The sequence below is a fragment of the Cenococcum geophilum genome (assembly GCF_001692895.1).
Source record: "Cenococcum geophilum 1.58 unplaced genomic scaffold K441scaffold_5, whole genome shotgun sequence".
Classification (NCBI taxonomy): Eukaryota; Fungi; Ascomycota; class Dothideomycetes; order Gloniales; family Gloniaceae; genus Cenococcum; species Cenococcum geophilum.
The window spans coordinates 452,668-477,170 of NW_027137563.1; the positions used below are offsets into that span (position 1 = coordinate 452,668).

Sequence of the window (24,503 nt, forward strand, 5' to 3'; positions counted from 1 at the left end):
GGTATAGAATGCTAAGTTTATCTTCAGGCTCTACATCGTGTACCTTTTTATTGGAAAATTTGTGCTTTCATACATTTCAATGGTATGTAAGGCAATCATTTGAAATGCTTGCTGTACTAGTACTAAACAATCTAGCTTACTGTTAGGATAAGCGGGCTGCGGATTTCTGCTACGCTCCGTCTAGCTTACCTTCGAGCTCTTTTCGTTCAGCCAGTCGGCACTATCGATACGATATCTCCGGGAAAGGTCTCTACTCGGATCACAACTTCATCTAACACTATACAACTGGCTATATCTCAACAGTTGGCGATGCTGGTACAAGCCTTTGCATTCACCGGTGGATTATATGTCGTGGCCTTCATTTACAACTGGTTACTCACCTTCGTTGCTAGTGCCTCGCTCCCATTTATTCTCATTGCATACGGTGTGATAGTTCCTGTTTATATCAAGATTCACAAGGAGACCGAGCACGCCCAAGAACAGGCTTCAGCCCTTGCATTTGAGATATTCTCGTCGATTCGAGTGGTCGTGGCTTTTGGGGCGGAAGAACGACTGTCCGAGCAACACAATGGCTGGTTAATGCGAGCAAAGCGCACAGAGCTGAAGAATGGCCCTCTCATGGGACTCATGATGTCTCCCTCATTCTTTGCCATGTATGGTACGTTCGGGCTTACATTCTGGTTTGGGATCCGGCAGTATACAAGAGGTCATATACACAGTATAAATACAATTGTAATGTGGGTATTTAGTCCTCCCTCCTTAATCATTTGCCTTCTGTATCAATCGAAGTCAATAGGCTAACATTGTTAGCGTTCTCTTCTCTGTTATGATGGCAGTTATGAGTATTGGTCGACTTACTTCTCCCATTATCGCAATTTCGAAAGCCTCATCAGCAGCAACCGAGTTGTTCACAACAATTGACGCCGAAGTTCCCGATACAACAGGCTTCAAGGATCCAGATATCTCTGCGACCGCCGACATTGATCTAGAGGAGGTCTCATTCTTTTACCCAGGTCGACCTGATGTCCAAATCCTAGACCGCCTCAATTTACACTTCGAAGCTGGCAAGGTGACTGCAATAGTGGGGCCTTCGGGGTCTGGGAAAAGTACCATAGTCGCCCTTCTTGAGCGATGGTACGATCTTTCAGGCACACCGTCGAAGACACCTAGCGACGGGGATATAAAACCTTCAGCAGAGGATGATATCCAGCCCGCGGGAAACCAAAGCACTCCCGAAGATGGGAGTGCGCAAGTCAATGTTGATAAAAAGGAGCAAAATCTTCTAGAGAAATGTAGCGGGGCGGTCAAAGTTGGCGGTGTGGACCTCCGAAAAGTTGATCTGAAGTGGTGGCGATCCCAAATAGGACTCGTCCAACAAGAGCCTTTTCTATTCAACGACACGATCTACAACAATGTTGCATACGGGCTCTGCGGTACAAAATGGCAAGACGCAACTAAAGAAGAAAAAATGGAATTGGTCATAGACGCGTGTAAGGAAGCGTATGCGGACGAATTTATCACGAAATTACCCCTTGTAAGTGCTCACAACGTTCATCTTTCTTCCACCTATCAAAAGTCTTCCAATTATATCTGACAACATTATTCTTCATACCCGATTCGTTACCCTTTCATCCCAGCCGCAACTCCGATCTTAACATAACTGACTCGTTCAGGGCTACGACACATTTGTGGGAGAGAGCGGTATCAAAATGTCAGGGGGTCAGCGTCAGCGCATAGCCATTGCGCGTAGCATCATCAAGAAGCCGCCAATACTCATTCTAGATGAGGCCACCAGCGCAATTGATGTCCGTACTGAGCGCATTGTACAAGAGGCTCTCGATCGCGTCTCGAAAAATAGGACTACTATTGTGATTGCGCATCGCTTGTCTACAATTAAGCGAGCAGATAAGATTATTGTTCTTCGGCAAGGCAAACTTGTGGAGGAAGGTAGCCACGAGCAGCTTCTCACCAACGAAGGTGGCGTCTACTGTGGCCTTGTTAATGCGCAAGAACTATCAATGTTCAAAGAAGAGGAGCAGGACGATGGCATTTCACTCAAGCCGACTAAAACAAACGCCACGGAGCATTCAGAAGTAACCCAATATGGTCCCTCCAGAGTTACCCCCGACGTTGATGAAGAGACTGAATACAAGCATCACGGCATTGTGAGGAGCTTTGGGCGCCTTCTCTATGAGCAAAGGTCGCGGTGGATATCCTATAGCTTGACTGTATTTGGTGCTATGGGTGCCGGAGGTAATTCCTTATTTCTATTCTTATTGATCTACGCTTATGACCTGTAGCTGTATATCCACTCCAAGCATATATCTTCGCCAATATCACCGAAGTTTTCACGTATACTGGACCGAGACTGGTCAGCCGAGGTAATTTCTGGTCCGGGATGTTCGGTATTCAGGCTGTTGGGGTTGGAATTGCATACTTTGTTCTCGGATGGGCTTCATATACCATTTCCGTCGTAAGTAAATTGCAATCCAAACATGTCCATCGCACTAACTCCCTGCAGGCTGTCTCGACCCACTATCGGCAGGAATACCTCAATAATTTGGTCCGAAAGCGCATATCCTTCTTTGATGTAGAAGGCCACTCTGCAGGATCTCTTACATCGAGATTAAGCGGTGACCCAACTCAACTACAGCAGCTTATGGGTACCGAGATGTCAATGGCTTTGATCTCAGTTTTTAATTTGCTCGGTTCGATCGCAATATCTTTTGCCTTTGGATGGAAGCTCTCACTTGTTGGCCTGTTCTCGGTACTTCCAATCATCCTAACTGCTGGATATCTTAGAGTCAGTCTCGAAATGAAATTCGAAAAGATGAATGCTGCCGTATTTGAAGATAGCTCTCAATTTGCTACTGAGGCTGTTGGAGCCTTCCGTACAGTCATGTCACTAATAATGGAGGATACAATCGGCGATCGTTATCAGAAGTTACTCACGGGTCATGTATCGAAAGCCTTCGGCCAGGCGAAGTTTTCCACGGTAGTATTTGCTGGATCGGACAGCATTGAATTGGCTTGCATGGCCTTGTGTTTCTGGTGAGTTCTCGCCTGTATACTCAAGGTTTCTTTGAACTAAGTCTCGACCAGGTATGGTGGCACATTGCTTGCATCACGTGAGTATGGTTTACTGCAGTTTTTCATCATCTACATGGCCGTGGTTCAGGTTTGTTCTTGTGATCGAATACCTGCTCATATTATACTAACAATTCCGTAGGGTAGTCAAGCAGCTGGAATGTGGTTCTCATTTGCTCCCAGTAAGAGCATTCTTTAGGCCCAAAATTTTTTTGCAGCCAATACTGAATTAAGTAGACATGGCAGAAGCTACTGGTGCCGCAAACCGTATCCTCAGTATGCGCCCTTCAAAAACAAAAGAAGAGCGTGACCCAGAGGAGTTCAAGACTTCCAAGGATGGTGTTGGAGTAGAGTTACGGAACGTCTACTTCACATACAAAAGCCGTGAAGTTCCTGTGATCACTAATTTGAACCTGAAGGTAAGCTGTGTGGTCTAGTATATGGAACATCACTCACTCTGCTTGTAGGTCGAGCCGGGCCAGTTTGCTGCTCTCGTCGGTGCTTCTGGTAAGATTCTCCATATGCTAGACATCCCCCACGGCGCCCGTCTGACATGTTATTCAACAAAAGGTTGCGGTAAATCTACGATCATCAGTCTTCTTGAAAGGTATTAGTTTTCCCACCGTGGCCCGTGTGCTTTGATGTGTGGCTAACTCTGACACAGATTCTATGATCCCGATTCAGGAAGTATTATCTGTGGCGACCAAGACATTTCCAACGTGGACATCAAGAAATACCGTCAAGCCATAAGCCTTGTTGCGCAAGAGCCGACTCTATATGAAGGTATACCCCTTCCACCGGGGGAGGTTCTGGATATGTTAAACTACTGCTCACTAACCTTTTAAAGGCACCATCCGAGAGAACATAGCCCTTTCCGTAGACGTCGCTAGTGCTACTGATCAAGCAGTCGAGCAAGCCTGCACTGATGCCCAAATTCACGAATTCATCGTCTCACTGCCGGATGGCTATTCTACCCAGTTGGGACCAAAAGGCATGTCTCTCAGTGGTGGCCAGAAGCAGCGTATTGCCCTAGCCCGCGCGCTTCTACGCCGCCCGAGACTCTTGTTACTAGACGAAGCTACATCGAGTCTGGATTCGGAATCCGAAAAGCAGGTTCAGGCAGCCATCGAACGGGCGGCTGAAAATGGTGGAAGGACGATTCTTGCTGTCGCACATGTAAGTTTGTTGCTCGCTCTCTTGAATGCCAACCACGTTACGATGGTTAATTCCTTCATAGCGTCTCGCCACCATTCAGAAAGCAGACGTTATCTTCGTGCTGGGTGGTGGCAGAGTTCTTGAAAAGGGTGATCATCAGAACTTGCTGAAGAAGAAGGGTGTATACTATCAAATGGTTAGTAAAGTCTCAAAATATCACCTGTGTCTGTAGTTGGCTAACATATCTGCCCAGTGTCAAGCACAAGCTTTAGACCGGTAGCATTATTGGAGTATTTACATTGAGTGGTATGCAATAAATATATTTTTCGGCTCTCGCACCTCATGGCAAAACCCATCTCAGTCTAGACTTTCGTTTTAATTGGCTTTCTTGTACTATATCACCTCTCTTCTTTATAAATGAAATATTCCATCCACAGCATGTATGACGCTCCTTCTCAATCGAATTTATAATCATCAAGTAGGTAAGAGCGTAGTATAGTGCACCTAGCGAAAATTTGGAAATCGATGGTGTATGTGATGGTTTTGTACCCAGCCCTAGAATAACTAGTTTCCAAGACGTAGGTCATGGCTTAGCAGAGTCTCTTGGCGCTATAGCAAGGTCTTGTACCACACGCGCCTTATGTTTCGACCGTGCGTTGAAAAGGAGGTTGACGAATACAAAATCACGAGCAGATTTTTGGCAGTGAAACGACAAAGGCAGGCTACCCTATTGCCTACCACCCTATTACTCGCCCCCCCTTTTGTTGCCTGCACCTACCTCATGTATATATAGTAGATCAATCCACGGTTCCTGACCTGGTATTTCCGGTCAACAGCATCTACCAGACGCATCAAACGAGGCAGCTGCTGCGACCGTGAGCAGAGTTGGGAATAAGCAAGCAAGCCAAGCTGAACAGGCTCAGCTTGCTGGCTTGCAATTTTTGATACCATAAGCTTGGTTGCTTGAGAAGGTGTGGCACTGCCTAGCCTACCGTAACGCCGTGCCTACCTTTAACCCTCGAAAACCCCACGATTGGATCACTCAAACTAAGCCCATCCAGTATAGACAGAGCATGGCATGATCCTAGTGAAAACGGAATCAACTTGAATTCAACATCAGTGGAGAGTCTTGAGTCAGAAGTCGATATCCTAAACAATAAACAGCGTCTCTCCTACGGTTGCCCATACCTAGTAGTAATTCGACCAAGTATCGACCAAGGAAAAATATCCAATCCAAGTCTATCCAAACGCCCAGTCACCACATAAGCCTTGTGCATCCCAGGTGGTCCCATACGCCACGAAAACGAACCATGCAGCCCCGATATCCAGAGGTCTGAAGATAAAATCTTCCGACCAAACGAAACACCGAAATTGAAAAGATAAATTAGCGATATCACCCATTTGTACAATCCAGTGGAACCGTATAGTCAAAAGCCGCCCTCTTCCTGCTCCCCATCCTTCTGCACATCTAAACCCCTCAGCCTCCTCGCTAGTAATCCAGCGCCAGGCGCAGCGGGTCCACAAAACGCGTTGCCACCGTATCCGACATCGCCTCTGTTGAGCTTATCATACGTTTCCACGCTCGCACCGCCAAGACTACCAGTATCAAGACTAGAAGTATTCCTTTTCACACCAGTCATGGGCGACGTATGACTCTCCAGAGAGGTTGAAGTCGCGGCGGTGTTTGTGCGTGAGCGGAAAGGGCTCTCAGGATCCAAATCCATCGGGTCTCTGCTCACAGGTCTAGAGTCAACAGCTGCCAGACGAGTAATGCCGAACGGAATGGGGCCTATAGAGGGCGTCGGGCTTCCATATCCGCCACCGCCCGTGAATTGGTAAGCGGGTGCAGGCAGCGGTGGATGTCCTCCGATCCCATCAACTCGATCGTAAGTGTGGTGGGCGAGCGAAAATCCAGCACTGCGTCGTCTGAACGCCTTCTCTGCGGTCAATTGTGCCGCAGAGGAGGATGTGGCGTGCTGTGCAGAGGTATCGCGCGTGGGTTTGTAAGCGCTGTAGCGAGGTTCTGGGAGTTGAATCTCGTTGCGCAGTTTCTCCTTCCCGTCTGGGACTCGATTGGCGAAAACAACTCGAATGCCTTTGTACAGAAAATACCGCCCCTTGGATGGACAGCAAATATGCAAATGGATTAAATAACGCAATATTGGGCGATCGTTCGGGTCGTCCGAATTACTCAGCGCAGCTTCCGGTCTATCCGTACCAAAGTTTTTTCGTGAGGATAACGGCATGTCGATGATGGGACCAGCTGAGTAACTGCGTTGGCGTATGAACGTTTTCTGCCCTGCTTCCATGTCGGAGAGATCGTAAGGGACGAGGAAAAGCTTTACTGCTGTCTTGTTGGGGTTCTTAATAACGATCTGCAGCTGGCCCTGTTGTGGAATGCGGTAACTACCACCTGGAGGCGCTTTAGGTGATGTGGATCTTCGCTTCATTTTTTCTCTCTTGCGAAGGTCGGCTTTGGAGTGGAGTTCTGACGCGTCATTCCGCGGGCTTGGTTGAAAGTCCAAATCATCATGATCCGAATTTTGGACTGTATGCCGGCGTCGTCGCCGGGCGCCTTCTCCGCTTTCGTCCGGCGGCGATAGGGAATTTTCGATATCAATGAGGCCGACATAAGGACTAGGGGAATCATCTGCTATGCGACCATTACCACTATTGTAGCTATAGAAAACCGCAGGAAATGGCACGGTCACATGTGGAGGACAACGCAGATTAGCTTTGCATTGCCCTTTCCCAAGAACTCCTATCTGTGCAACAAAGTTCAGGGGCCGTGAGGGGGTAGTAGACATCCTTCCCCTTAAGATAGATTCTTCGTAGGAACCGACCATAGGTGCATGTTGTAAGGGTGAGGCGTCTGAGGAAATCGAAGGCCTGCGTGGCTGTAGAAGTGGAGTTTGAGGAGTAGAGTTCGGATGTATTTGGTTGATCGAGGTCAAGGAACGTCGCGGTTGATGTGCCTGGTACGGAAAGATCCCCTCTTTGCGGAACGAGGATACATAGACTCCTGTGGGTGCTCTAGTAGTAGATCGTTCTATTGGAGAAGACCTAAAAGTTTGAAATGATCTCGGTGAAAAAGTGTGCCGTCTGTTGTATCTTTCGGGACTCCTTGAAGATTGCCTTGACCTTGGTCTAGACGAGAAATCGAGATCGGTATTGTTCGACTGCTGTACTAATGGGCTTGTCGGTGGCATTAACACAAACGACGAAGACAGCGACGAATGAGATGTTGCTCTCGACCTGACAACAGGCCGGCTGTTGACTGGATCTCTAAAAGAGAATTGAGATTCACTCCTGGTTGAGCCAAATGCTGCTGGTTGAAAAGCATGATGCCACGGAGCCACGGGCGATGTGGCCAAAGGAACGATGTTTGTGCCATCTTCATATTTAGCATTGTCCTTCTCTTGCCTAAAATCACCAGAGTGTAAAGCCGACTTTGGTCGTTCGATTTCTGATCCAGCAGATGCATTATCATACAGGGGATCCGGTGTTGATTTGCGAGAATCCTTGAGTTCTGCTGCTGGTAACAGAGGCGTAGCAGGTCTCTCTCCAATTATTGTCGATGGCTCCCGGGTGTCTTCAGCATATTTTCCATTCTACGACACCTCATTAGGATCTGGCTTTCCCGATCTCGGAAAGTCCTCCACAGCCCACCCAACTAGAAAAATATCTATACAATCATTGGGCAGGAAAATTTTAGGCATAACTTACATTCTGATGCGGAGGCCACGACGGGCTCTTTCCTCTTTTTATTCTCTCAATCAACTCCACCCTGCTCAACATAGCCGCTCTCCCGTCATTGAGAGTAGTAGCGACCACATCAGAACGAGACATGGTGCCCATAGCATTTTCAGAGTGCAATCTTCCTAGCAGTGCATCTCCAGAAGCTGGATCGGTATACCGTGGTCGCTGTGACTCCTCGTTATTGGGATTATCAAGCCGAGAAGGCGATTTTCGGAGGCCATCGTAATGATCATGGAATATGGGCATTATGAAGACCGCGATTCCTGAAAGGTCGCATGAATTCGAGTTTTTCGAGAGAGTGGCGAGCTCCAAATGAGCGGAGGTAGCAGTGGCGAGGTAGCTCGGCGGGGATGAGGTATACTTTGTATCAAGCCAGCGGTTAGAGCACTGTATGGCACCGACACTTCTGTATGAGTAAGAGTACTGTAAGAGCTGGAAGTACACATTACTGTGCTGGCTCCACTTACAGATCAGGAGTTTTGAATTTCAGGCGGGTAGGAGAATTTAGCTGAGACAGGAGGACAGCGTCCCTCGCAAAGACTCTCGTAAGGTGCAGGTCCCAATGACGACAAGGGACAAAGGCTGGGCATGTCACGCTGATGGCTGCAGCTTCAGCCGTTTTGTATCTGCTGGCGTGTAGAGGTCACACGATACGCCAAATGCACTTGTTGCACTTTCTTTATTGCGTGCCCGCTCTCTAGCCCGAATAGACGCGCATAATTGTGCAAGAGTGGCATAATATTGTCGAGCGTGCGCTGGCTCTTTCTCCGTGGCAGCGTCCACCTTGGTCCCTCGCGCCTGGCCATGATGTGACTCCTCCGCACAAGCCTGTGCTGCCGATCATGGTCCACCTCAAAGAATTTCACCAACCACCCCGAATGCACGCCGAGAACAACCCACTCCGGCCGCCTCCGCAATTAGCTACAATGGCAACCAAACGCCCGCGAGACGATGACGAAAGCAAGTCTTCGAAAAAATATAGGAAGGGCTTCTCTGTTGGGCCTGCCAATTTGCCTGATGGCACTCACAAGCGGAAAGGTGTGATACCACCATAAGCAGCTTTTTTCGGGCCCAGACAACCACCCTGCATGTCAGCGGGAGCTTGCACCGTTTGTTGATTCGGCATTGCCAATACTGATAAGTTTGCAGTTCAAAAGATAAAGAAGGATCTGATCCACAAAGCGAAGATTAGGAAGGAATATGCGAAGCTCAAAGCGCGAGAGTTACCCGCCGAGCCACAGCATTCTGTCTATGAGCGATACGATGAAAAACCTGACGCCGACAATGGCACTGCAAAGCCTACTTCAGAACCAACTTTAAAACTTCATCCAGATCGCCAAGTCCTTCTCGACGGACCGTCTCCCGAACCCGAACAAGCCCCAGAGCGAGCAAATCCCCACAAACCTAGAAAGCGACTACGGCCACAACCATTCAATCATGAGGCTGAGCTAGCGCAAAAACGGCGAGAGGAGGCGGAAGCACGTCAGAAGGCACGAGAAGAAACCGAGAATGAACGGCAGCGGAGGGTAGCGGAGAGAGAGCGTTTTCGAAAAGCGATGACGAAGGCTCGAACAGGCGGACGAAACGGTCAGAGGAAGCTGGGACGAGAGAGCAAAGTGTTGCTGGAGAAGGTCAAGAGACTGGTCGGAGATGGAGGTTAGTGCCAACTCTGTGAGGCTCGGGAAAATAGACAAAGCTTGGATATCATGTTGCCATCAGATATGCACAAGGCCATACAGAATGGAGGCAACGTGCACACGCAAATTAGCTACTGTTGTAGGTAACTACGTGTATCGCTCACCCAGTGCATAATGATGCGATATTTACGTCTTAGAGCGGACCGATTTCCCTCTATGGCCGGCAAATCACTCTCATATCACATTATGTTGATGTGTTCAGGAGATATATTCATATTCTTCTAAATTCTTAAATCTATAAAGCGCTTCCACAGTACCGCAGATAATTTCTTTTTTCATTCAATCCCGTACTGCTGGGGAGCTTGCGCTAAGGTTATTCTTAGAAGAGAAAATTGTTACCATGCAAAATTTTTATAAACCACGACAACGTAGAGATTTTGTATAAGAATCCTAAATGTCGCGAAGAAATCCTGAACCTCGGCTTGAAATAAGCTGGTATACTGCTTAAGCCAGACTCTCAGAATAATAGTGATGGTCAAGCCTGGGTTCATATGGTCAGGACGGAGGCGACGACGGTAACATATTTCACCATTCATATATTTCAATTTCGTTCACTCTCAGAGCGGGTTCCAAGACCAACTCCTCCATCACAACACATCTCAATCCCCCGAAATCCAAACACCCAGCACTACAGCACACGCATTACAAATATTTCCCCGGCTTGTTGCCTGAGTTCATCTTGGCCCGTCTTCCACAGCATGAGTTATTATCCACGCGAAAGGAGTGTCCTCGACCCTTACTCTATTTGTCTTCGATGCCATTTGTCTCTCACTTGTCCACGACATACATTCATCCCAGGCATTTCCATCGCTTGGTCAATAATTGATACATTTCGAAAGGAAAAATACAAGAAGGGGAGCCTATATAACCAATTCGCTCGGACCTTTCCAAGCAACTATTCGTCCTTCAGGACTTGTAGCAACTTTAGACTTTCTAACAAGCCTCTGGCGCGGCCATACACCAACAGGGAAGGCAATACATCACCTTCGGCCTCGTCAACTGAACCCGCCGCCGGCAGCATTATGAACGCCTCCAGTCGTAGCGACCCGCTGAGTTACGCAGATGGAGTTCATGCGGTATACCTTCAATGTCCTATCCACAGAAAACCCGTCCGACCCTCCTCAATGCATACAGCGCCCCCAATAGATGACTACTTAGGGCTACCTCTGTGCTTATGCAACAACTGCAAAACGAATTCAGATCCAGCAAATATCGGACTGTGCCAACTTAGCAAAGAGCGACCATCAACTCTATTGGCGCACTTTCGCCATATGCCTAAGGAGCTTCAGTTGGAAGTCCTAAGTTACGTAAATCCAACTTCGCTCTTTATCACCATTCACATCTATCCAGACATTGCAGAACTGTTTACACATTTCGGGGCATCTTTAAAGGCCACTATTATAAAGCATCAATTCGCCCGCGAGTCGCAAATTTTCACGCTGCAAAAGTGTGATTGGACGACGAACCCTACCAAGTATCTCTGGTTACCACAGTGCACCCCCTTTTACTTACTCCATCTCAGCTACATGCAAGATGCAACACATCTCATTGCTAACTTCTTCACCAAGCACTTCAGCACGTGCCTCAGCACATTTGAAGACTTCTCGTCCGAGATTTTAGATCTCTGGCTATTCTTCTGCACTTCCCCAAACTGCAGAGACTCTGTCAAAGAGATATGGAATTACATCGGCTCACTCGACGTCACTCGCCGCCATTCTTTGACACGCATGATTATCTTGCTATCGAGAGGAATTAGACGGCTCCATCCTATAATCTGGCCGTGGAACTTTCCCGTGCGCTACGCCCAAGAGTTCAGTTACCCAGCTATCCTACCCATTCTCGACCACATCTACATCTACCTAACACTGAACTGCCTGCGCGAGAGTATGCATGACGTTCTCAAGCTATTCTATGAGCACCGTCCCAAAAGCATAGCCATTATCAAAAAAATATTCGGATTCGAAAAGCTCTGGGACAGAGCCGTCTACACCTGCGCAAGCCCACACGACCACAACCTGCTAATCCTAAGCCGAAAGACGTATATCATCCGCTACATCGGCGACCGCACTAACGGCCACATGCTCCTATACCCGCCCTCACGCAGCGTATCCGGCGAGGCTGCCATCGCTGACATAACCGCAGACGCCACCACAAATGTGCATTATTTTGTGGAAGACCTGGTTGGACACAACGAGTGGATGGCGCTACAAATGGCGGCGAGGCTGCTGCCAAACACGCCTCTCGACTGGGCGCACTTCTGCAACCGCACGCCTAGATTGCGTCCCAGCTTCTCGCATCCCCGGAACTTGGGGTGGCAATGGTGGCGGTGGCATAAGTCGCAGTTCACTGAACAAGGCAGTATTGGGATCCCGATGATGTTTGAGATGGAGGAATTACGAGGTCAGTTGAAGCGGGAGGAGGCAAAATTGCTGCGGGACCGGAGCTAGCAAGAACGAATCCGGACCTAAGCGCCCCATTAGTGATGGTCTAGGAGAGCAAGAGCCTTTTCCTGCATCCTCAGACACCAAATGTTTCCGCTATCGACCGTCGGTAGATTTTGGAACAATTATAAAGCACAGGCTTAGCCAGAGCTCGTGTTGACGATTTCAATAACTAAAACGACTGACGAGAGAAGGAATTGAGTTGGTGGTTGATTTCCAGGGGATAAATTGGAAGGTCGAGGATTGAACAGGGTAATGGACTGGGTGAGGATAGTTGAGGACTGCGAAGCAATCATGGTCGAAAAACTGAGCCCGAAGGATAAGTGGATGCGGCAATGGCTATGTTCATAGAGCGGTTTATGCAAGAAATACTGCCCACCCCAGCAATGCGGAGTTCCCTCGAGTGATAAAATGTTATAAGTAACGAATTCTACACATTATAGTGCTTCCAGCCCTCTTTGTACGGACTGAAAACTTCCCATCATTTTCGGGAGCCTTGCTACTAAATCGTTTCGATGGCTCAATCAGCGGGCAGATACATTTTCTTCTTATTTCTTATGGCCGAATGGCGACTCTAGCCTAGCTCGCAGAGCGACATTTCCAACTAGAAGCTAAAGCAGTATTCTCCAATCCATCCCAAACTCTCACGTTAGGATATACGTAATGTGCTACAATCCCCAGATCAGCTTATACCCGAGCACTCCAGAAAGGTTACCAAAACTCACTCCGCTCAGCCAAGGCCAGCGCTGCTATATCATCATCGAAGTACTTCGTACCAACAATCCGGGATGGCGCAAGACTGCTCTCGGCCCATTCTACGAATGCTAGTAATATGTTGTGCGCAGGGTTATTTTCCGCCAATGGGTACGTCTGTCCGATATCCCAGGCACTGAGCCCTGTGGAACAGTGATGCATCCTGGGAACGAAAAAAGCCAGTGGAACTCATGAAGCCCATTAAGGGTCAGGTTCAGCAGTCTAAACCCGAATAGTAGCGCATTGGATGTGCTGAGGTTACGGTCTGTATGGGCTTCAACTCAGCATTGGGCTTCTCGCGTGAAATTCGAGGTTAAGCTACTAACCTCATCGTTTCGGCTGTGGTAAGACAGGACCCCACAACCTCTTGCATAGAATTGAGAAAGATCAGTTTCACCAGTGTTCACTCGGCCGGGATCAATCTTGATGGCGAGGTTGATGTCTGTTTTATTAAAATTGCATTCACATGAAGGAAGGGTATATCTGAACTTGTCTATCCAGGTCGGATTTTGCCGATTACCCTGTTCCTGTTCCAGTTGCCTATCACCCTATGACTCACACTGTTTCTGTTGCCTGTACCCCCCTTGTTGCTTACAACTTTCTCATGTATTATAGCTTCTTTTCTTCATAGTTTGACAGAGTCCTCCTCATCCCCTTCTGATCTGCATCAGATTGACAGAACTACTAGATCAATGATATCATGTAAGAACTCTTAAAATCAACATATCCTAGGGACGTCCTTGTGCTAGCCAAACTACCAAATAACGGGAATGAAACAATTGGAACTATAAATAAAACGTCAAAATGAAGACGATTATTTGATGTTACTAAAAATTTAACGAAACCCTATGAAGAACATCAAGCAGTACGGGGATCGTCCTTCTTGCGTACCCAACACTTTGAAGAAACAACTTTGTATAGCAAGTACACGGAGCTCTCGAACGTGCCGTAAAATTTGCTTTCAAAACAGACCCTTGACCCCAATGAAATAGGACCAGTATCACTATTGAAACAAATTACAAAGGCGGATATTACCCTAAATGCCCAGAATAGACGACGTAGTAGAGAATGGTATAAAAACTAGAGCGAGTTTGGCCAGCCTTGCTATATCATTTGCTTCCCGAATCAGAATTCCAAGATATTTGTCGATTCGTGGCTAGATCTCGCGTTGCTGAATAACTTGACTTCTTACTTCCAGCAAGCATGCCTCTCGAGAATTTTCTGATTGCATTTGAGGGATGTAGCGAAGCTCATGGTGCCGTACGAGTCTTCCAACCCAGTCAATAAGACGGATACATCGTCTAAGGCGTGTAATAGCATAAAAATTGTTTCTATGGTCGTTACGGACGCCGGCGAGGTAGCCTGGTTCGATGTCACGTTGAAGCACACCATCACGTACTTCGCCAAGGGCCGCTGCGCACCAATCAAGTGATGATTCTATGGCCTCGTTCAAAAGGGTTTCTTGAACCTCGGTTTTTACTTTGTCGTTAACTTTACAAATATTTATTGCGGTAAACGACGTTTGGCGGAGTTGGCGAAAATGAAATACCATGCTACTGCGAAATGATCGATGGCTTGGTTCCCTTATCTCATGACTAGAATTGGTATTCTAAAATCGAGGGATAAGATTCTTATTCCGTGGATGAATACCGACCGCGGGTCGAGCGTCAATCAATGGGTTAGTCAATACAGTGACTGTAAATAGTTATAGTCTTGCGCTCCTTGGAACTAAGATAGAAGGGGGAGAAGCTCTTATTCATACGCATTGCTCCTGGGAAGCTGAAAAATGATTAGAATATAGGAGTAGTCTCTACTTACTAGCTGGAAGGTCTTTCGAGGATGTTAGGTCCCAGTGCACGGATGTGTGACCCTTCAGCCACACATTTTGTAACCAACTGCCCCACCGTTGAAACATTGGTTTGGCCTTGGAGCCAGTCCATGCAAGACCCCCCAGAGAAAATATGCGGCCGAAGACTTATAATATTTGCGAAAGGTTGCGTAATATTATCAGGAACCGGACACGGCATGGGTGAGGCCGTAGTACCCTTCCAATGGAAAGGGTTGTCGCTCGTCACTAGATGGTTCTCAAAGAAGCAGGGGTCTGGAGACAGGCAATGCCCCAGGATTTCTACCAGGTCTCGTGAAAGATCTTCTGCAAATATAATTCTGTGGACCATGTTGATGCCTCGCTCCTGGTTCAGTAAAATTTCCAGACCCATCTCGGAACTCAAAAGTATCCTCCACAACACGCATATTCCCTGAGTCTTCCAGAAGAATGTCCACTATTTGAACATCAACTTTCTCCATCCTACGGACGACCTGATTGCCAGATGTATACGGGCTTCTGAAGTCTGGAGATACAAGTTCTGCGAGGAGTTCAAGTCGCGGCCATTCTTGAGTCAAGCTTCGAACGTAATCAACGTACGGGTATTCGTGTAAGCTTTCAGGAGTTTCTATAGTGTATGAGAAGAGAGTTAGCAAAAAGCTTGCAGACAGCATTAGGCGACGCTTTAATAGGTCTCGCATAAGGCCGCAAGGCTGAGATGGTTATAGCAAGGCAGACTTTTGGTGGCGTTTCCGGCATAGCATGCATGACCATTCTAAGAGCGTGAGAGCGTCATCATTTTAGATATGATAAGTCTGCGTGTATAGGCTCTTTTGCTCGAGATATGGAGACGTTGTGAAGGTTAACAGAGGTTGTAGACATGAATAGCGTTAAAGCGGAAAAATACTCAATATGTTTATTTTGAGGTGCAAGTTCTTACTACTCCCTTTTTCATCCACACTCTCTCCATTGAACTAATGCAGACGAACTAATACGAGTCATCAAGACCATACCCGTGGTTACCAATGCCCATGATCATAAAATGTGTCATACAAGGGCAGTATCAGCTCGTTGATAATCATGGCGAATCTGGCGAATCTGACTTTGGGGAGTCATTCACTGTTCATATTGGTGTTCGATATAGCTCAACATGACTCGGAGGTACCAGCCGCTTATCCCTTAACCCGTCAAAATTGGTCCTTCTCTTATTGATAAGAATTAGGCCAATAAGAGAGGTTGGGTAAATACAAAATACCCAATCAACAATAATAACAAATCTTTATCGATAGCAGATGGGTGCTGACGAGTTAAGGGATAAACAATATAAGAGCTGCCGCAGGGTGTGACTCACAGTTGAGAGGCGGAACAGAGGATGAGTCGTAGGGTTCAGGTATTATTGGGTTGTTCATGACTGATCCCTTAGGCTAACTCGCACCAAGTCGGATTTAGCGAGTTGCCCCACCAAGCGACGCACCGCCAAAAACTCCTCTCCGCCCTCGACTGAGAAGCTCTCACTCTCTCCCATCGTCTCCCATCGACCACCTCGACTCTCATAGCCATCAAAAAGGGCTTCTTTCAGAGCGCTTCACCTTCGTGCCACTGGCCTAGAGAGGCAGAGCTTTCAACTGCCTTTTCACGTTCTTCCGAACGTATCACTCATCGAAGCGGGGTACTCTGCAACCTCGCCATCACCAAAGTTTTCAGTAAAACAATCGTAACAACACCGCCATCATGGTCAAGTAAGTCTTCATTTTGGTGCTTTTCTTGCTGAGATTGAGGATGATGCGATTCATTCAACTTATTTCATCCGACTTTCCACCCCTTCCCTTGAATTTAACCCTCCATCGCAAACAATTTGCTGACATCATATACAGCTTCACGGTAGAGGAGGTACGTTTACAGCCGCAGCATTTTCACAACTTTCAATAAAAGGCAAAAGACAAGAATACTGACAATGTTCGAAGATCCGTGGTCTCATGGACTCTGCGGCAAATATCCGCAACATGTCCGTTATTGCGCATGGTGAGTTGGCAATCGAATGATGAGCCCAACGGAAATTTTTCTAACTCCGCCAAAAAATTTAGTCGACCACGGAAAATCCACTTTAACCGACTCTCTTGTGCAGCGTGCCGGTATTATCTCCGCCGCAAAGGCTGGTGAAGCCCGGTTTACGGATACTCGTGCGGATGAACAGGAGCGTGGTGTCACAATCAAGTCGACAGCCATCTCCCTGTACGCAACACTTAAGGACGAAGAAGATATGAAGGATATCCCAGTCAAAGTTGAAAAGAATGACTTCTTGATCAACTTGATTGATTCTCCTGGTCACGTCGACTTCTCTTCCGAGGTCACTGCGGCTCTCCGTGTGACTGACGGCGCTCTCGTTGTCGTCGACACAGTAGAAGGTGTCTGCGTGCAAACGGAGACTGTGCTCCGACAGGCTCTTGGTGAGCGTATTAAGCCCGTTGTTATTATCAACAAGGTCGATCGGGCCCTCCTTGAACTCCAAGTCACAAAAGAAGATTTATACCAGAATTTCTCTCGTGTCATCGAGTCTGTCAACGTCGTTATTGCGACGTACTATGATAAGGCTCTTGGTGATGTCCAGGTTTATCCAGACAAGGGCACTATTGCTTTCGGTTCTGGTCTGCACGGCTGGGCTTTCACCGTCCGTCAATTCGCATCTAGGTACGCCAAGAAATTCGGTGTTGACAAGAACAAAATGATGGAGCGTCTATGGGTAAGAAATTACCATATCTTCCTTGCGCAAAACGCTCCTAACTGAAAATATAGGGAGACAACTACTTTAACCCAAAGACGAAGAAGTGGACTAAGACTGGCACGCACGAGGGCAAGCCGCTCGAGCGTGCGTTCAACCAGTTCATCCTTGATCCCATCTTCAGGATATTCAATGCAGTCATGAACTTCAAGACTGACGAGATCCCAACTCTCCTTGAGAAGCTCGAGATTAAGCTCACTAGTGATGAAAAGGATCTTGAGGGAAAGGCTCTGTTGAAGGTTGTCATGAGGAAGTTCCTTCCTGCCGCTGATGCTCTATTGGAGATGATGATTCTCCACCTGCCTTCCCCAGTCACTGCCCAGAAGTACCGTATGGAGACCCTCTATGAAGGCCCTCACGACGATATCAATGCGATTGGTATCCGCGACTGTGATCCTAAGGGGCCTCTCATGTTGTACGTCTCCAAGATGGTGCCGACTTCCGATAAGGGTCGATTCTACGCTTTCGGTCGTGTCTTCTCGGGTACCGTCCGTTCCGGTCTCAAAGTTCGCATTCAGGGACCAAACTACACTCCTGGTAAGAAGGAAGATCTATTCATTAAAGCCGTTCAACGTACTATTCTCATGATGGGTCGTTTCGTCGAGCCAATTGAGGATGTTCCCGCCGGTAATATTCTGGGTCTGGTCGGTATCGATCAGTTCTTGCTCAAGTCCGGTACCTTGACCACCAACGAAACCGCACACAACCTGAAGGTCATGAAGTTCTCCGTCTCTCCTGTCGTCCGGCGCTCCGTTGAAGTCAAGAATGCCCAGGATCTACCCAAATTGGTCGAAGGTCTAAAGCGTCTGTCAAAGTCGGATCCCTGCGTCCTTACCTACATTTCCGAATCCGGTGAGCACGTTGTTGCTGGCGCTGGCGAGCTGCACTTGGAAATCTGCTTGAAAGATTTGGAAGAGGACCACGCTGGTGTGCCACTTCGTGTATCCGACCCTGTTGTGCAATACCGTGAAACTGTTGGCGCTACCTCAAACATCACGGCCCTTTCCAAGTCGCCCAACAAGCACAACCGTTTGTATGTCATTGCTCAGCCGTTGGACGAGGAAGTTTCCGTTGCCATCGAACAGGGTAAGATCGGCCCCCGTGACGATTTCAAGGCCCGTGCTCGTATCCTTGCTGATGAACACGGCTGGGATGTTACCGATGCCCGAAAAATTTGGTGCTTCGGTCCAGACACTAGCGGCGCCAACTTGCTCGTTGATCAGACAAAGGCTGTTCAGTACCTGAACGAAATCAAGGATTCGGTCGTTTCCGGTTTCCAGTGGGCGACCAAGGAAGGCCCAGTCGCTGAGGAGCCCATGCGGTCGATCCGTTTCAACATCATGGACGTCACGCTACATGCTGATGCCATCCATCGTGGCGGTGGGCAGATCATCCCTACTGCTCGTCGTGTGCTCTATGCTGCTACCCTTCTTGCTGAACCTGGTCTTCAGGAGCCCGTCTATATGGTCGAAATCCAGGTGCCCGAACAAGCCATGGGCGGTATCTATGGTGTGCTTACCCGAAGAAGAGGTCACGTCTTCGAGGAGAACCAACGTATTGGTACTCCTCTTTTCAACGTCAAGGCTTTCTTGCCTGTCAACGAGTCATTCGGTTTCACTGCCGATCTACGATCAAATACTGCCGGTCAGGCTTTCCCACAGTTGGTGTTCGACCACTGGCAAATTCTGCCTGGTGGTTCACCACTTGATAAGACAACAATGCCTGGTAAGGTTGTGGAGGAGATGCGGAAGAGGAAGGGTATCAAACCTGATGTGCCAGGTGTGGAGAACGTGAGTCACCCACCCATTTACGAGACAACCCGCTTGCTAATGAGTCTACACAGTACTATGACAAACTATAGAGGGATGCTATCAAAAGTGATAGATTTCTTTACTCTTCCGACCTTGGGTTCAAAACGGCATTATTGGGGTTGCTCATTGTCACCTTTCTTCTATGAATTACGCAAAAGGGTATGGACATTTATGAAGCGTATGCCCGAATGAAGATAACGACGATGTATAGCAACAGGTTTCTCAAGGTCGGATGTTAAACTGATTGCTGGCTGCTGATAGCAGTAGATAGTCCTTTCTTATCTTGCATATTCTCTTGTGATGTAGTTGTGGTGCTAGAATATAAACCACATGAACACAATGGCTTCCTTTCTGTGCCTGTGACCTGTCACAGTTGTTGTGATACGCTGCAAGTTCTTATTGCTCAACTAGACCTTTCAGAGTCGGATCCTACCGTCCCCTAAGGGTATGAGTTTTGTTTGCAGCCTGATATGCCATTTTCATTAATAAACAGTTGTCCAAACGACAACATATCATGGAAGGCGGCCTACGTTTTTTGTGTGCATGCAGGGTCCGTTGCAGAAGTTTCATAAATTTAGGCTTGCAGACATTAGGCTATATTTCTATTTCTGGGGTCCCATATAAAAAATCGATCTTTGAAAAAAGGTCTAAAAGTAGTTTTCAATAAGCGAAATTCCAGCCAATAAAATATTGGCAATAGTTTGGATAAAATTATTATAGTAGAATATACTTATTTCAAAAATAAAGATTATATAAATTATTGGCAGTAATTAAGCTCGGGCCCTTCGCGAGGACCTTCGCGGGTAAGCTGTGCACGGAGCTCCACCAAAGCTCTGCAAAAGCTCTGCACGAAGCTCTACTCGGAGCTCTACTCGGAGCCATACTCGAAGCTCTGCTCGAAGCCCTATATAGAGCCCTAAAGCTCTACTAACACGCAGCACTAATATACTAGGAAGGTTCTATAATCGGCCGTACGAACGCCCATACGATTAGTCGCCATACAATCGTCCCTACGAACGGCTCTATAAATGTCGCACGATCGCCCGTACGAACGCCTATATAATTAATTGATCGATTAATTAATTACCTATACAAACGCCCGTACGAACGCCTATACGATTAATTAATCAAACGTCTATATAATCGCCCATACAATCGTCTATACGAAAGTCTCTACAAACGTCTCTACAAATGTCTGCACGAACGCCTGCACGAACACCTATATAAAGCTCTGCTTAAAGCTCTATATAATGCCCTTCATAAGGCCTTTAAAAACAAGCCTAAATACAAGGTCTATATAGAGAAGCTCTATCAAAGCTCTATTTAAAGCTCTAACCAGGCTCTGCTCGAGGCTCCGCTCGAAGCTCTGCTCGAAGCTCTACTCGAAGCTCTATCAAAACTCTGCTCGAAGCTCTATCGAAGCTCTGCTCAAGGCTCTGCACGAGGCTCTACTCAAAGCCCTATCAAAGCTCCACTTGAAGCTCTGCTCGAAGCTCTGCTCGGAGCCCTATCAGGGCTCTGCACGGAGCTCTACTCAAGCTCTACTCAAAAGCTCTACGCGAGGCTCTGCTCGAAGCTCTACACGACACTACACTCTAAGCTCTACTAACACGCAGCACTGATATACTAGGAAGACTCTATAATCGTCTATACGAACGGCTCTACAACCAATCGATTTATCAATTAATTGCCTATACGAACGCCTGCACGCCTAGACACCTATACGTCTACACGCCTGCACGCCGCACGTGGTTCTGCATAAGGCTCTGCGCGAACCCCTGTACGAAGCTCTACTAAAGCTCTACACGAGGCTCTGCCTAAAGCTTACCACCCGCTGCGAAGCAGCCCCCGTAGCGCAGCACGACGGAGGGATAGGATTTGCTTCGTAAATCCCTACCAACTAGTATCTATAGGTTAAAAGTCTTTTTTTACTAGCAGTTAAACAACTCCTCTATATTAAAAAGTAATAAGTCTGCTTTAGAAGCCATAATATTTAATAATTTATCCGTACGATGCTGAAGTTAAAAATTTGAAGGGGTGCTAAGAAGATCTGCAAATATTACGAATATCGCCAATACTCGCCAATATTAATTAGTGCCAATATTGATTAATCTAATTGGCCAATATTGAAAATAAAAACCACGCTGGGTCGTACTATCTCTTAAGGGTCTAAGTTTTGTTTGCAGCCTATACTAAAGCATGTTCATTTTGGAGTATATGGGGTTTTAATAGCAATATATAACAACCTCCCTATACCTTCGCCTCCCTGCCGTTCTATATTGGAGACGGGACATTTCTTTTCATGATAAGCTAAGAGTAATCCCCTGGACCATCCTGCCTGTTCGATCTACTTGGCACCTGTACGAGATGAGGTTCTGCAGCCAAGTTTCCCCCCTTATCCATATCCCATAACAAGATATGACGTGACCCGACAATGATAACAAGGTGTGCCTGCAACTCAAGACTTCGTTTCTCCACCAGTTGCTGCACATAAGTGCTCTTGATATAATCCCTTAGCTGCGGGCCATCATTTTCCATAACCCATGATTCAATTGTTCCCTGGTGGTGCCGGTCCCAAGTAGAGAATCTAAGCTTAAGAATTTCGGGGAGCTTGTAGTCGCGCAGGGTTTTTAATTTAGCAACAATATTCGCATTTCTGTTACCGTCAACTTGTACATCTAGGAAGTTAATTCGATAGCACTTCCATTCGATAACTATCAGCCGTCCAGGAACCTGGAAGAGAAGATCGATACGACCCTTCATTAGGTCTAGCTATATAAGACGTTAGATATTATCTAGCTAATAGTAAGTAATAGATTAATTACCTTGATCACTTGGAATTCTGCGCGTGGAACAAGATAAGGGTTTCCTAGGAGGCAGGAATAGAAGCTATCCCGATGGCCTACTTCACCCGTTTCGGTAACATCTCTAATAGTGACGTCCCGTTGTATCATCAATTCTCGATAAACACCCAACGTTCGTTTAAGTTCTCCGTAGTTAATGAGATGCTGAAGTGCTTCTACGAGAGAGTTACGTAGATCATACTTTTCAAGAACCGCGAGAATAATACGATTTTCCGCAACACTATTCGGTATCTTAAGGTGCGTTGTCGGCTTTTCTGGGTGAAACGTAAGGCCGCCGAAGTATACAATTAGTGAACGCCACGAATAGTGACTTTCAGCCCTACTCTAGAAGAGAGATAAGTTAGTATAAGCGGGAACTGGGGCTAAGATATTAGCATACCAAGTCTTGAAGCGTAAATTCGCGTTTGAATCGGCCGTATTCTAGAGGTATAAAGTGTCCATTTTCGTCACGTTTTAGTGCGTCTTCGAAGTCTTTTATTACTGGCGCTGAAGCAGCAAATCTCCGAAGAAACTGTTCAGATACTTCAGAGTTTTCCGGGTCTTGAGTCTCTGGTTTCACTCGCTCGATACAACACTGAAGATATGCCAAGCACGTCTCTGTGTTGTAAACAGTTTTGACCGTTTCATCATTACAGAAATGATATCCGTTGAAACATTTAGTCATTTCTGAAAGAAAATGGTTGTAGTCTTTAGGGCCTTCGCAGATTCCCTTTAGAGCATCTTCTAAGTCTGAATACGTTAAACCACAAAGCCCGGCTAGGTCCCTATGGAATGACAGATTTCTCGTCACATTAAACGCACTGCCGAGACTGGATAAGGAGAGCGGTGAGATGCCCGTGATGAAAATTCTTCGGATGATCCCTTCTGTGCCCAATGACTTTATTGTAGCCCAAAAAGATTTGAAAGTTTGTCCGGCTGCTGCATCATCCCAAGCGATCTTGGGTCCTTTGACGGTCTTAGGTGGTTCGAGGTAGTTGTTAAGGAAAGCATCGTACTCATCAACGAGCACGTAGATCCCTTCAATACTATGAAGTCGCTCATCCTGCTTAATTGCATCTTGAACTAACTCGGCACACTGCTGAAGACTAAGGTTGGGCTCGTTAATGTCAATATTTTGACATAGATCAGCAAAGTTTCCGCCTAAGTATGCAGTATATGTTCTATAGAACGTCTTAAGGGAAGAATTTAAGAACTTGAGAAGCGCGTTATCCGCCTTCACAAGATCTGAGCTGGATTTGACTTTAGAAAAATCGAATTTTAAGACAAAGTACTGTCCGGGTTCCACATAGTTTTCGTTTTTTGCTTTTCTTTCATTGATATCTTTTTGCACATCAAGCCCCTAGAGTAATTAAAAGAGAAGTAAGTTCTCACGTTAAGGTAATTAAGGATATTGTTGCATACCTTATAGAGTGATTGATGTTCACCTGCATACTGAAGACCGTGGAAATGTTCTAGCATGCTTACTGTTAATGTTTTGCCGAACCGACGTGGACGGCAGAAAAGGATGGAAGTGTGGAGTTCGTGCAACTTAAAGATGTAGCGAGTACGATCAAAGTAAGCCTGGCCCTCTTTCTGTAGAAGTTTGGAAAAATTTTCATCTAATCCGGATTGGAAGAACTTCAGTTTGCCGTTAATTATTAGGCTGCTATTACCAACTTTGATTCTCTTTGGTAAACGCGCTATATCAGTATAAGGTGGACTCTTTCTCTTCCCCGTCTTAGGGTCTGCAGTGTGTTCTGCTAACATAATATGGATTAGTGTAAAGAGAACGATAAAGGTGTGTGGTCGGTGAACTTACCAGTGCTGGTATCTTGCTCCTTCCCTTTCTGTACCATACCGGCGGTCTCCCCCCCGGCGATCTCACTCGCTAGATCCGCGAGCCTCTCGCTGGTCCCAATAGGCAGGTTGCATTCTTTGTGGAAGTACTTCTTGTCACCAGCATATTTTAAGAAGACAACCCCGTCGATAGATGAGTCTTTGAATTTCTCAAGTTTGTCACCTTTGAGCAGTTTCGGTACCTTTTGTTGAATCCACTCAAGCAGCTCGTCTTCATCCCACTTTTTTATCTCCTCGATTGCGGGCTTTGTGTGGCTGGCATGCTTGGGGTTATGTTCTGGAAAGGATTCCATGGCGGTTGATACGGTGTAGGAAGCAGGCGTAGGAGTGGCGGCAGAGGGCAAGCAAGTAGAAAGAGAAGGCACAATGGCCAACCGGTAGACGATATCAGGGTCAGGATTCCAAGATGGGGAGGTAAGAAAAGCTTGTTCGAGATGAAGGTGGTTGGATTGACAAAAGGAACTCATGAGTCCCTAAATGAGATTTGTCAAGCCAC

At 46.9% G+C, this 24,503-nt stretch overlaps 6 protein-coding genes across 6 annotated transcripts; 4 read left to right on the top strand and 2 right to left on the bottom strand.

The window, feature by feature from the left end:
- Positions 1-27: 27 nt before the first annotated feature.
- Positions 28-4,882, top strand: K441DRAFT_653244 (leptomycin B resistance protein pmd1). Its single transcript, XM_067647509.1, has 15 exons — positions 28-82; positions 136-737; positions 811-1,534; positions 1,674-2,253; positions 2,301-2,473; positions 2,522-3,051; positions 3,103-3,178; positions 3,230-3,269; positions 3,325-3,506; positions 3,555-3,594; positions 3,658-3,694; positions 3,752-3,870; positions 3,935-4,263; positions 4,325-4,438; positions 4,496-4,882. The coding sequence occupies exons 1-15, from the start codon at positions 80-82 to the stop codon at positions 4,520-4,522; spliced, it is 3,576 nt and encodes a 1,191-aa protein (XP_067508386.1). The 5' UTR covers positions 28-79; the 3' UTR covers positions 4,523-4,882.
- Positions 4,883-5,669: 787 nt separating this feature from the next.
- K441DRAFT_693122 (uncharacterized protein) lies at positions 5,670-8,476 on the bottom strand (the record flags this gene model as incomplete). Its single annotated transcript, XM_067652623.1, has 3 exons — positions 8,469-8,476; positions 7,969-8,404; positions 5,670-7,853 (listed from the first exon to the last, which is right to left on the bottom strand). Exons 2-3 carry the CDS (start codon positions 8,245-8,247, stop codon positions 5,670-5,672), a joined length of 2,463 nt encoding a protein of 820 aa, XP_067508387.1. The 5' UTR covers positions 8,248-8,404; positions 8,469-8,476.
- Positions 8,477-8,927: 451 nt separating this feature from the next.
- Positions 8,928-9,662, top strand: K441DRAFT_540737 (uncharacterized protein; the record flags this gene model as incomplete). Its single annotated transcript, XM_067642609.1, has 2 exons — positions 8,928-9,039; positions 9,151-9,662. The coding sequence occupies 2 exons, from the start codon at positions 8,928-8,930 to the stop codon at positions 9,660-9,662; spliced, it is 624 nt and encodes a 207-aa protein (XP_067508388.1).
- A 971-nt stretch (positions 9,663-10,633) lies between these two features.
- Positions 10,634-12,530, top strand: K441DRAFT_653248 (uncharacterized protein). Its single transcript, XM_067647510.1, has one exon. The coding sequence runs from the start codon at positions 10,721-10,723 to the stop codon at positions 12,143-12,145; it is 1,425 nt and encodes a 474-aa protein (XP_067508389.1). The 5' UTR covers positions 10,634-10,720; the 3' UTR covers positions 12,146-12,530.
- Positions 12,531-16,214: 3,684 nt separating this feature from the next.
- On the top strand, positions 16,215-19,695 carry K441DRAFT_653250 (P-loop containing nucleoside triphosphate hydrolase protein). The gene is made up of 6 exons (XM_067647511.1): positions 16,215-16,456; positions 16,592-16,607; positions 16,682-16,739; positions 16,802-17,457; positions 17,511-19,286; positions 19,340-19,695. Exons 1-6 carry the CDS (start codon positions 16,449-16,451, stop codon positions 19,355-19,357), a joined length of 2,532 nt encoding a protein of 843 aa, XP_067508390.1. The 5' UTR covers positions 16,215-16,448; the 3' UTR covers positions 19,358-19,695.
- Positions 19,696-21,449: 1,754 nt separating this feature from the next.
- Positions 21,450-24,470, bottom strand: K441DRAFT_693126 (DUF1703-domain-containing protein). Its single transcript, XM_067652624.1, has 5 exons — positions 23,970-24,470; positions 23,573-23,907; positions 22,551-23,510; positions 22,133-22,495; positions 21,450-22,079 (listed from the first exon to the last, which is right to left on the bottom strand). Exons 1-5 carry the CDS (start codon positions 24,298-24,300, stop codon positions 21,618-21,620), a joined length of 2,451 nt encoding a protein of 816 aa, XP_067508391.1. The 5' UTR covers positions 24,301-24,470; the 3' UTR covers positions 21,450-21,617.
- Between the last annotated feature and the right edge of the window lie 33 nt (positions 24,471-24,503).

What these genes read in the sequence shown, in the direction of transcription:
- K441DRAFT_653244 (XM_067647509.1), top strand. An exon ending in TTATCACGAAATTACCCCTT is followed by an intron (nt 1,535 to 1,673) that starts GTAAGTGCTCAC and finishes TGACTCGTTCAG; the next exon opens with GGCTACGACACATTTGTGGG. An exon ending in AGGGTGTATACTATCAAATG is followed by an intron (nt 4,439 to 4,495) that starts GTTAGTAAAGTC and finishes ATATCTGCCCAG; the next exon opens with TGTCAAGCACAAGCTTTAGA.
- K441DRAFT_653248 (XM_067647510.1), top strand. Translation starts at nt 10,721, where the DNA reads ATGAACGCCTCCAGTCGTAGCGACCCGCTGAGTTACGCAGATGGAGTT.
- K441DRAFT_653250 (XM_067647511.1), top strand. An exon ending in CATGTCCGTTATTGCGCATG is followed by an intron (nt 16,740 to 16,801) that starts GTGAGTTGGCAA and finishes CAAAAAATTTAG; the next exon opens with TCGACCACGGAAAATCCACT. An exon ending in AAATGATGGAGCGTCTATGG is followed by an intron (nt 17,458 to 17,510) that starts GTAAGAAATTAC and finishes CTGAAAATATAG; the next exon opens with GGAGACAACTACTTTAACCC.
- K441DRAFT_693126 (XM_067652624.1), bottom strand. Translation starts at nt 24,300, where the DNA reads ATGGAATCCTTTCCAGAACATAACCCCAAGCATGCCAGCCACACAAAG. An exon ending in AATTTACGCTTCAAGACTTG is followed by an intron (nt 22,496 to 22,550) that starts GTATGCTAATAT and finishes TCTCTCTTCTAG; the next exon opens with AGTAGGGCTGAAAGTCACTA. An exon ending in CAGAATTCCAAGTGATCAAG is followed by an intron (nt 22,080 to 22,132) that starts GTAATTAATCTA and finishes CGTCTTATATAG; the next exon opens with CTAGACCTAATGAAGGGTCG.